Raw genomic sequence first — 12,084 nt, 5'->3', positions numbered from 1 at the left:
CCTTACCAAACAGGTTATGGATGTTATCTTAGAAGCCAGAAGGCCTAGCACTAGGAAATCTTATGCAGGAAAATGGAAGAGATTTTGCACCTGGATGCAGGCTCAGGAATCGGATCCTCTCATTCCAAATATTCCATTGATTTTACAGTACCTAACAGAGATGTTGCATAAGGGTTTATCTTTTTCTTCCATAAAAATACATGCCTCAGCTATTTCTGCACATTATAACACAGATCCACCAATTTTTTCGCATTCACTTCTTAAACACTATCTCAGAGGGGCAAAGAATTTAAGGCCCCCTAGGACTCCACCCATTCCTGCTTGGGACCTCAATTATGTACTGGAAAAGCTCACTCTGCCACCTTTTGAGCCTGCTGCCACATCCGATATAAAGTACTTGTCATGGAAGACTGTTATCCTACTGGCTTTAACTTCAGCCAGGAGAGTCTCGGGGTTACAAGCGCTCATGGCTGTGGAACCTTACATTATTTTTCATCAAGACAGGGTTTCTTTGAGGACTAACCCTACTTTCGTGCCTAAAGTGGTTTCTAAAGTGGCTTTAAACCAAACTATTCACCTACCAACTTTTTTCCCTAATCCTCAAAATAAGGGGGAGAGGATCTTGCATTCTTTGGACGTACACAGGCAGCTTCGTTTTTACCTGGACAGAACAAAGGATATCAGGAAAACAGAACAACTGTTTGTTTCTTATGCAGCTAATTCTCAAGGCAAAGCAATTTCAAAACAGACCATTTCTAAATGGATTGCTCATGGAATCAGATATTGTTACTCTCATCATGGAAAGCAAATGCCTGGTAAAATAAGGGCACACTCTACCAGAGCTGCTGCTACTTCAGCTGCCTTTCTCAGGGGAGTCCCTACCAAAGATATTTTGGAAGCTACAACTTGGAGTTCAGTGCATACTTTCTCTAAGCACTATAATCTCTATAATCTTCCTCTTTATTCTAAATCTAGGGCAGGCTTCGCCTCTGCAGTCTTACAAGGCCTTCTAGCTGCCCCTTCTGCTCTACACCACCCTTTCTCTCAGCTTTGGGATTCAACTCTACAGTGATGACTGCAACAGTGAAACACGATGAACATAGTACAGTTGTGTACACTTACTATAAATGTAGATGTTCGAGTGTCTTCACTGTTGCAGTCTGGGTTACCCTCCCTCCTGTCCCCTCTTATACTTTTATTGGTGTGGTTCTCTGCCTTACCCTTCTTCTGAGGTGTATTTGCTGCAGGGTATGGGGATTGTTGTATGTTATATTCTTGTGGTGTTTTGTTTTACTTTTAGCCTTTATTTTTGGGCACCTGACATCTGGGGCAAGAAAAACTGGAGAACATGGCGTCGATTGGGAGTTTTGTACCCCTGGCGCACTGACGTCAGGGAGGATGAGTTCACAGCCGACGCCGGACCCAGACTTTGGGATACTGGCCGACCGAGGGCTGCCTGCCGGCAGAAAGAACCCTACAGTGATGACTGCAACAGTGAAGACACTCTAACATCTACATTTATGGTAGGTGTACACAACTGTACTTTCTGGGTTTCCAAGCAAACTTACTGAAACCTTCTCACAGAATAGATTTCTTGAGATGTCTGGTAGAGTCTGCCTTGGGAAAAGCTTTTCTTCTTCCAAAGACAGTTTTTCCACTCAAAACCAGGTTTCTAACAGGGAATTTATCGAGATTCTTGGGTATATTGCATCTGTGATTCTCATGCTTCCCCTGGCCAAGACTTCACATTAGAAAAATCTGTTGGTACCTCGAGTCAGTTCAGACTTGGTATCTTCAGTGGTAACTCGAGTCAGTCTGGACTTGGTGTCTTCACCTTATGTTTTCATATCCCTGTTTTGGAGTTTGTAAGGAGGAATATTTTTTGATGTCTGCACCAGATTTCTCACAATCTGGGTCTGCCATTCTGCCTTTTGACTCCTCTGCAGTCTCTTGCAACAAATGCATCAGACCTGGACTGGGGAACAGTTTCCTAAGTGTGAAAGTACGAGGTCTGTGAAACCATCATGACAGACCAAAGAGCTTAAATATCAGAGAGATGAGTGATAAATGCTTTGAAAATAGTGAATCATCTGTGATCACCAGGACATTTACCATTTTTCACAGATGATGGAAGGTTTGAGGTTTGTGTAATGGTTAAGGTGCTTACCTTAGAAACACAAGGTGCAGGGTTTTATTCTGACATGGGGTAATTGGCTAGGCTTAAAATGGCCGTTAAGGGCAGTTAGCCCAGTACTAACCTATGAGCCTATGACAGAGTGATGTTGGTATATAAACAGAGAGTTACTAGCTCTTACCGTCTTTGCAGACTTGCTGTAATAACTTGGGAAGTAATAAGTCTGCCCAGTTTGAGTCTTCATTCATTTGGGCAAAACAAAACTTTGTAGCAGAGAGGGTAAACTGAGCCACAACAGTCCTTCACAAATAAAAACTTTACCTTGGGGTCTTCCAAAAAGTGCTCCAGCTGTGGAGAGCACTTCAAGTTGATCTGTTTGTCTCATCTCAGAACAGACATGTAAAGAAATTATTCTCCAGGATTCCTTGCAGTCAGGCCTAGAAGATGTCTTCTTGCTCCCATGGAAGGGAATGTTCCTTTATGCTTTTCCACTGATATCAAGGGTTCTTCTAAAGATCCAGGTTGACTTCCCAAAGATTTTGGTTGTGGGACTCTTACAGTGGTTTTTCCTTTTCATGTTGTCCAAGGGCTTTTTCCACAAGCTTTCCCACAAACTGGATTTACTCACCAGACAGAGGTTGTTTGATAAATCCTGACCTGAAAACTATTAAATTGATTACCTGGCTGATAAATTTTGATACATATTAGGCCCTTTTTTTCAGAGGAAGTGCAGCAAGTATTAAAGAAGGCTAAAAAATAATGCTGTGAAGTCATAGTTGTGTAAGTGGAAGAAATGTTCTAGTTTGTGTTAGTCCAAGAACCAAACTCACCACAACAAAAGCCGCAGTGTAAAGAGTGTTTAGAAACCACGACAAAACTATTCCATGCACTGTCAAGGTTCCACTCTTCCAGGGCCTTGGATTCATGTATGGGTTTTTGGAAAGGTTTGGATTCTAGAACTATTGTAGAAGCAGTAACTTGGTCCTTGATACATTTACAAGGCATTATAAGCTCATTTCCTTCTGTAGCTCTAGATCTGGCATTGCTAGGTCCATTCTCCAGGGTCTTCCACCTCCCAAATGTAGCTTACTGTGACTACTGCAGCAGTGATCAATATGATGAACATAGTACAGTTATACATAAACTTGCCATCACAGTAGATGTTCAGATGATCATTGCTGCAGTAGATGCTCCCTCCCTCCATCCCCCATTGTGGTGTGTTGTTTATGCTAGGGTGTGAATGCTTTTGTTGTTGTTAGTGTTCTCCTTTCAAGGCTCAGTGTCCCTCTCTCTGTTAACATGAAAGCTGTGAAGGTCTTGGCATCCAAACCTGTCTTTTTAGTCATCTCAACTCAAGCCGACTTGCAGTTTGGATGGGTGGAAGGCACCCTGAAGCTTTAGAAGTTGTCTTGCTGTTGTATCCTTGGCAGGATACAACCCATATAGCTAAGACTAATGCATTAATGGTCATTTGAACATCTACTGTTAGAAAAAGTGCACTTGTACAACTGTACTTTTTTGTTTCCTTCCTGCCTTCATAGATTCCTAAGCTATGGTAATCTACCCAAATAGCCTAGGCTTCTGCAACAGTGATCTGAAATTGAACTTTTGCTTCCTTTTTTTGAGGAAGAAAACTCTGAAATTTTGGCACACTCGTATGGAATTCTTCTCATGTTCCTGACAGACTTCTTGGAGAGTGAACTCTAGCATTGAAAAACTATGGTTGCAGTGGGTTAGGCCCAAATAGCTGAAACTACTGCAATGAATAATCCATTAGAATATCTACTGTACTTGCTTCAAGCCATTATTCATGGAATCCCCTATCATGAGCATGGTTCCCTTTCCTCCCTTTTTGTTTTGTTTTGTTTTACTCCTCTGAACTTTCTAAATGTGCACCCACTATTTGGGGCTTCTTGAAGTAAAATGTTACTTAGGTAGAAGTACTTCTTTACATCCAGGCTTCTTTTAGAAGGCCTCCTAAAGTAGGCACTTTTTTCCTTCATTGATCCTCCATTTCCATTTAGCATGTTATCAAGTTTTTTTTAACTCCTGTATGCAAGTCTCTTAAGCTCACATTCTTGTTTCTGCTACTGCAGGTCATTTCTAGTACGAGGAGAGTTGAGAACAGGGGAGTTGTTTGTTAATATATGTCTACTAACCCTGGAACAGGAGTGCTGGTGCTTGCTATAGTGTAACCCCATTGATTGTTACTTTATGGTGGTTTTGGACAGCTTTTCAAGATGATGAAGTATTGGTGTCTGAAATTATAAGCCCACTGCAAGTAGGGGGGGATCTTTCTAAAAATAACTGGATAAGGCGGAGTACTTTAATTTCAGTAATTTATGAAATAATATGTCTTATGTTAGTTTCCAAAAAGAAAGCATTCTGCATGTGCATTGATATCCAGTCTTGTAAAATAAGTTGGGGTGCTTTTGTTTTGTGAGGGGGTTACTTGTGCTTCTCATGTGAAAGTTTATCAAAAGAGTGGATAAAGCAGACACTTGATGACCCATGTAGTTGTGTACTAGATTTGGAGGAAGATAAATTGTTTTGTTTGTTGGGCTTCCTGGCTGTCTTTAAAAAAAAAAAAAAAAAAAGTTAGTAATTTTACTTTTAATATTTTTGATCCCCTCAAGCTTAAGCTCTGAAACACCCATTCTGCTTACTGTCTGTTGGCTCCTCCAAAGATTGTTAGTCAAGTGGTAGCTGGGACTATCACACTGTTAAATTTTTTTCCATCCCTTTTGTTCCCTGTCTAGTGTGTGTGATATCCCAAGCATAGCTACATGCATACTTTCCTAGCTATGTGGCCCCTTTCCCCTGTCTAATGCTTTCTAAACGTAAGGTTTGCTCCTCCTCTTCTATTTCCTTGTAGCTGCTGCTTCTGTCCCATGTAATGAACTATATTCAGGTGTAGGGAAAGTTAGTGATTTGCCACTAATTCCTACTCTTTCCTTGCACATCACTGGAAAACCCACAGTAGATTGTTTAAACTGCTTATGTTTAACAGAATAAAGTAGAATTCAAGTTACAGCACTGCAATGAAAGAAAGTCTTCAACCTTTTTTTTTATTATTTTTAGGAAAGTCCAAAAAAGAAGATAATGTAAAAGATGACAAACGGAGGCGAGAAACACCACCTCAGACAGCAAAAACAACTAAAGCTACAGCAAGTGGGAAGCCTGCACCAGGAGGAAAACCATTACTAAGTGGGAAATCATCACCTGTTACAAAGTCTGTACCTAGTGGGAAACCTGCATCCAGTGGGAAAACAGCACATAGTGCAAAAACTGCTTCCTCTATGAAACCTGTGCCCAGTGGAAAGCCTTCACCTAGTCTAAAACCTATGCCAAACTCAAAGCCTCTACCAAGTGTAAAGTCTTCAACAAGTACAAAACCTGTGCAAAGTGTAAAACCTGCATCACAGCAAATACCACAACAGAATCAGACACAGAGTGGGTTTAGTGCCCACAAAGATATCAAACTGACTTTGCTTAACAAGGTAAAATTAACCTTCATTTTGTGGAAATTTGGTCTAGAGCACTTTCTCATTTTCCATCACTCTTCAGATCTTTCAGATTAAAAGGAAGCATATAGTTTAGCCGCAGATGGCCAGTATAGATGGCTTCTTATTCTAGCTGTTTCCCAGTATCTTGTCTTTAATAGCAATACTGGGGATTCCATATTTCTGCAGTCACTTGTGGAGGTTAGAGATGCACAGTAAGTAAAATGTTTTGGTACCCATTCTGCTTTGTATTTTGAAGCTTTGATTGATCACTTGTTAAGTTTTAACTTTAGTATATTGATTATAAATTAAGCTTTTCAGATATTACCAGTGCCACAAAAAACAGCAGTAACATTTTCAAAGAAATATATATATTTTTTTATTGCTTATATTAGTCATGCAGTGCAGGTGTATTGTATTGACTGATGCAAAGTAACTTATAAACGTAATTTTACAGCTTGATAGGCAGTATGGTGGTACTCTGATAAATATAATAAGCAAATACATAAATTTCTTAGGGTTGTTTGACACATTGGCACTGACATTTTGCCTTTCTGGTGATTATCAAAGTTGTCTAAAAATGTGAGTCAGAAGCTCAGTTATGTAAGGGGAAGGGAGGGGGCGGGGAGTTCCAGGCTGCCGCGGATACTGCCGAATAAGCCTTTTCATCAACTTTGAGTTTTGTTCTCAGTTTCAAGGAGAGGAAAGAATCAAAGCATTTATTCTGTCCTAGATTCTTTTAAAGACAGAAAATTGAAACTTCTTGAGAACCAACCCAGAATGGTCCTAGCAAACAGAAATGGTATTTGACCACCTTGTTCGAGGAATCATGGGGAAACTATGTAGTTACCCAGGAAAATTTTAAAATGCTTTGGTATAGTGGCTTGGAAATGCCCACACACTCAACGCTCACACATTCACAAAGGCACACAAGGTTTATGTAGTTCAGTTAAGTCACAAAACCTGACGTCACTGGCTGTAGTTGAATTTTTTTTTTCATTTTTATTGCACTTATCATTTTGTCATAAGTGTATGCTGTCTTTTGCTGTGAAATAGTCACCCCTAGATGTTCTTATCATAATGTAATCAGAATTTCTCATGGAAATGCACAGGTGAAGGTTTGCAAATTTCTTTTTATGCAGATTTCTCATGTGAGCCACATCCCTGCGAAAAGGATAATGTTTGTTTTGCAGGTTGTTGAAGAGAAGAGGATAATGAACTACCTTAAGGTGATGGTGAACATTCTGACTTGTCAGTATTTTGCAGTGATTTTTCCCTGTAAAGGGCTTTGAGAATAAGGTAGCAGTTGTCTGCTGAAAGTCTGAGAATTTAACTCATTCTGTGCAATAAGGCTCTCTTGAGATTGCCTTCCCGCTTTCAGTGTGCACGGCCTAAGTCTTTTATAAAAATGAAGTTATCACCTCACAATATAAACAAATGTTCATATCTTTAGAACCATAAGTGTTACTACAAAACTCTGTATGGGAAACAGTTCAGCACAAAGTAGTCTCTACAGTCATTCAACCCTGTGTCTTAAACTGGATTTTACAAGCCAAAATAAACACTTTTTTAATTTGAATTTTATAGTGTATAAACAGCTTACAGTATCTCAGTTAATCATTTCAACAACACACACATACTTCCGGCAGCATTTTCTTCATACGGCTGTGAGCTTTTTTAATGAGGCTAAGCAGTTCTGACTGTGCTACTTGATTGTTGAGATATTTAGAGAAATGTGAATATTTTTACAATGCAAATAAATATATAAATAATCAATATCTCTTTACACTAGACAGAGGTCAGATATTGATACAGTTGTTTGCCATTGTGTAAGCTTTATGATGGAATCTGATAATACCTTATATGTAGAATTGTTTTGAAATCATTAATGCACATATGAGCAAGCAATATTTGACATCCGAAGGTGTAAGTAGAATGTAACTTTAAAAATTCCTAGAAGAGTCACTAGGTTGTAATGAATTATAATCCGATGGTGTCTTTCCGTCCATATCTTCATCTCCGAAGATCCAGCACATCTCCCATAATGCCCTGCATTCCTACGTCGTATTAAACGTTGTTTGAGGCTTCCATTGTTAGACGTATCATACGAAACTCCACTGCTAAGTCATTTTTTTCTTTGATATTTTTCCTGTCATACTCCTGTTTGCTTTTAGTGAATACTCTTTAGAAGTGTAGAAATTTCTTTTCTTCCACTTTGAGAGTCAGGTTTTCATCTCCATCTTGAATTGTGTGACCATCTGTTTGTGTCTCTCTCCCTGCTTCCGCCATTTTATATTTGGGAGCTTCTGCTCATTTCTTTCTCTTCCAAAAAATGTTTATAGTCTATTAGGGCATGTAGCTCGGTTGGGTTAGTGCTAGTTATACTGCTGTTGGATTTGAATATTGTTGCTTAACTGTGTATGTGATTGCCATTATAGTCTGTTACTGCAGTAGTAATAGGCAAGACTTTGGGCATAAAAAAAATGTCTGGGATGTGGGCATAAGTTGCCCCCAAAAAACTCTACCAAGCATTGTGTTTATTGCCTAGGGGTAGTCCACCTTGATACTGATTGTTAGACCTCACTAGCTGTCTGGACACTCAAACTTATGTTAAAGGGCATATGTACTATTTCAGTCCCTGCTCTGTCTCTTGCTTCCTCTAAGAAAACTTTGAAAAAGACAAAGGGTAGGAAATCTGACAAGAACCAGAAGGGGCAGATGGAAAGAGAGGGTGAATGAGGTAAGGAGTAACAGAGAGAGCAAAAAAAAAAAGTGGATGTCCACAAACGTTCTGTGGGCTTCTCCCTTGTAAGTTTTTTCTGGATCCAAAGGCCCCAGGGCCCTCGCCTCCATTGACTCTGTTTCTCCAGAGTTGGTAGCCCCGTGGCACCATTCTCATTCCATTATGGCTTTGTCCCTGGACTCTACTGTTATCCAACACAGAATATTATCAGCCTATAGCTTTCAGCATCTCCTGCGTTCATTTGGTTCCAGTTGCCCTTCATTTCCATTACAGCAGATCTAGACTTTTCCTCAAAAACGTTCTTTCTTCGAGTCCAGGCTTCACCATACCAGACCCAAGTCATCTTGTAAAATCAGTAAAACGGCCAGCCCATGCCAGCAGAGAAATCAACTTTATTAAAAGATATATATATATATATATATATATATATTATATATATATATATATATATATATATATATAAAATGTTGGATGGTTAGGATTGTGTTTAGTCGTTAGTTATATACATTTATAATATTGCATATATCCTTAAAGTTGTACAGGGATCTGGCAACTTAGAATTGTTAGTATATTTAGAGTGTGCTGTGTGCTCACTTTCAGTAACCATGTTTTCTGTGTTAGTGTTACTGTATTTTCTTGGTTTACATTGAAGGTTGTTCACGGATCTGACAACTAGTACAGTATTTTGGATCATTTACTGTTTCTGTAGCTATAACAATGTCTAACCATAAGGAGAAACAGAAATCTGGCTTCAAGAAGTGTCCAAAATGTGGGCAGATGTCCATTATGGACACCCATGTAAATTGTGTTTGTTTGGGGCCTGTGCACCTCCAGGAGGATTGCTCTATCTGCCATTCCTTCAGTAGTAGGGTTTTACTGTAGAGAAGAAGGAAGCTGGTAGATAGAGGCTTGTTGAAGCCAGATTTCCAAGAGACCTTGGACAAGGCTGATCAGACCTCCAAGTCATCGAAGGGGTCGAAGTCTTCGAAGGCATCCTCGGAGCCCAAGTCATCGGCTCCGAGCCGTACTGTGAAGGTGCAATCGCCGGCTCTGCAGTCTTCCGAGCCGTGCACGGAGCAAGTTTTTCGGAGCCAGTTCCCAGTCTTGGAACGGTCTCCAAAACCTTGAAGTCACCCAACCTTCAATCGGTGGCGTCTTCGGTTTCTTTGACTTGTTCTTCAAGGGCCCTTTCTAATGTGGATGTGGACCGGGTGGTGCAGAGGCTTCTGGAGAACCCAGCACTGGCTAAATTGCTATCTGCTTCGACCCAACAGGTCTCGAGGCCTGAAACCATCCCACCGGCTGTGACTACTACTCCTCCGAGCTGAGCAGGGCCTTCGGAGGAGGAGGACCTGATGGTTGTGGAACCTTCGGAGCCGAGGCCCGTTCCAGTGCCTTCGGCACCATCAACCCTGACTTCTTCGGTTCCATTTGAAGAGTCTGGGAGCTGACACTCTCTCGTCTGTTCCGGGGGGGGGGGGGTCGAACCGATGTATCGGTTCCGACCCTTCCTCTCGGGGCTTTGGTGCGGATGACCTCGGCTCAGTCCTCTGGTTCGGAGCCCACTGTCTCGGTGCCGGGGAAGTCGCCATCTTGTTCGGAATCAGCATCTTCCTTGGGTCGGAGCAGTGGCACCTTCGATGCCATGAGGAGGGTTATGTCATCTAAGACACACACATCATCACGTCCCTCCTCTTCCTCCACTAAAGTGCCACTTTCTGCCTCTACATCGCAGGTCCCTGTGAAGCGTCGAGACCCGGAGCCTCAGGTAACCCCATTGGGTGACACTTGGTCTGCTGAGACCACACTAAGAAGCCCCCACTGATGAGGTACCAAGGAAGAGTCAATGCAAGAGGAGGCATCTAGATTCCCTGCAGGAATCTTTGACATCAGACACTGACTTAGAGGAATCGGAAGGGTACCCACGGTCCCTCTCGGAGGATATCACCTTTGCAGATATCCTGGAAGTCCTAAAGCAGAGGGGTGACTGGCAGTCCGTTAGCCCTACTGAGGATGAGTCAGTGCTCCTGAAGGCCCTTGGGTCTTAACCTTCCACCTCCTGGGTGACTCCGCCCTTCGACGAGTGATCGAATTGGTTGCCCAAAGGGTGTGGGAGTCTCCTGATACTATGAAACTGGTCCCTCGGAGGCCCAGCAAGTTTATCACCTCCCCCAAAACAAGCTGTTCCTCATTAAGAGAGTCCCCGTTGATGCGATGGTGGCGGCCGCGGCCACCAAGAAAGAGATGTCAGAAACCTCTTCTACTGTCCATCCTCCTAATAGGGATTCCAGGACGATGGACAGATATGGAAATGCATCTTTAGTTCTGCGACCTTTGCTATGCGATCGCTTAACTATTTGACTCATTTTACCCATCTTCAAAGAGATCTCCTGAAAGAGCTTGTAAATACTCTGCAGGGTAATACAGATAGGGCTTTCTCTGACAAAGTGACAGCACAACTTAATACCCTTAACTCCATTGTGAACTCGTCCATGCGGCTCATTTCCTATGCAGCTGACGGTTCGAGTCTGGCAGCGGTTTCAGCGATAGCTCTTCAGAGACAGTCCTGGATGCGCTTATGCTCCTTTGCGGAAGCCTTCAAGTCTTCCTTTGTCAACACCCTATTCAATGGCTCTTCTCTTTTTGGGCCCAAAGTCAAGGAGACTCTCACTAGGTGTGAGCAAGAGGGAAAGACTCTATCTGCCATAGGAGTCCGTTTTTCCGTCCCTACCAGACCATACCCCAAAGGGCAGAAAGGTGGCAAAATGTGGTTTCGAAAGTCCCAAGGAGCTTTCCAGAACACATGTAGTGAACCCCCCTCCAGGGATAGAGGAGGGAGCAATAATGGAAGACGCTGCCTCAGCGGCAGAGGGGTTCCGCCGAACCAGGGCGACAGGGATCAGTTCCTTGGTAAGCCCTATCACTGCTCCTGAAAGGAGGCCTGACTGTCCTGCTCTGGAGGTGGTCGCTTGGCTTTGTATCCTGATGCCTGGCTAGGAATTACAACAGATTCTTGGGTACAAAGCATCGTTACCATAGGATACATCATTCCATTTTTAGAAAATCCACCTGTTGGCAAAAAAATCCCAGACGTTCCACCCAGTCTCCGGGATCAGGCAGCCATAGAAATCCAGAGGCTGTAGGAAAAGAGGGTCATCCAGCCAGTCCCAGCAGACCAGATAGGATCCAGAACTTATTCCAGATTCTTTTTAGTTCCAAAGAAGACAGGGGACTGGAGGCCCATTTTGGATCTCAGCAGACTCGACACATTTGTAAAGAAGGAGAAGTTCCGGATGGTCACACTTCAGTCTACTTTCCCATTCCTCGGAGTGGGCGATTGGATGTGCTCTATAGATCTCAAGGTTGCGTACTACCACATCAAAATGGCCAGGCTATCCAGAGATCATCTGCATTTCCGGCTGGGAGCCCGTCACTGCCAATTCCGAGCACTACCCTTTGGACTCGCAACAGCCCCCAGAGTGTTTACGACTCACTTGAGGCATCTAAGATTCCGAGTGTTTCCATATCCGGACGACTGGCTCCTTATCGCCGCCTCCAGGCATCAACTAATTCTGTCCAGGGGTCACACACTCAAATTCTGCTCTCAGGCATCACTGTCAATTTTGAAAAGTCTGCGTTTTCTCGCCACCGCAGCGTATCTCCTTTATCGGAACAGAACTAGACACTGCCACTGCCACAGTAAG

At 42.4% G+C, this 12,084-nt stretch overlaps 1 protein-coding gene across 13 annotated transcripts in view; it reads left to right on the top strand.

Annotated features, from left to right (window-relative positions):
* The window catches only part of ZC3H18 (zinc finger CCCH-type containing 18), a 2,225,788-nt gene that overhangs the window by 1,828,992 nt on the left and 384,712 nt on the right, over positions 1–12,084 (top strand). For all 13 annotated transcript variants that reach the window (XM_044081724.1, XM_044081723.1, XM_044081715.1 and 10 more), the window contains one exon: positions 5,216–5,634. In XM_044081724.1, the coding sequence (XP_043937659.1) occupies positions 5,216–5,634 (419 nt within the window). The remainder of the gene's footprint in view (positions 1–5,215; positions 5,635–12,084) is intronic.

This window comes from Protopterus annectens, chromosome 8.part1, assembly GCF_019279795.1.
Source record: "Protopterus annectens isolate FY-2018-M chromosome 8.part1, PAN1.0, whole genome shotgun sequence".
NCBI lineage: Eukaryota > Metazoa > Chordata > Ceratodontiformes > Protopteridae > Protopterus > Protopterus annectens.
The sequence above is the reverse complement of the archived record's forward strand: the minus strand, read 5'-3'. Positions and strand labels throughout refer to the sequence as shown.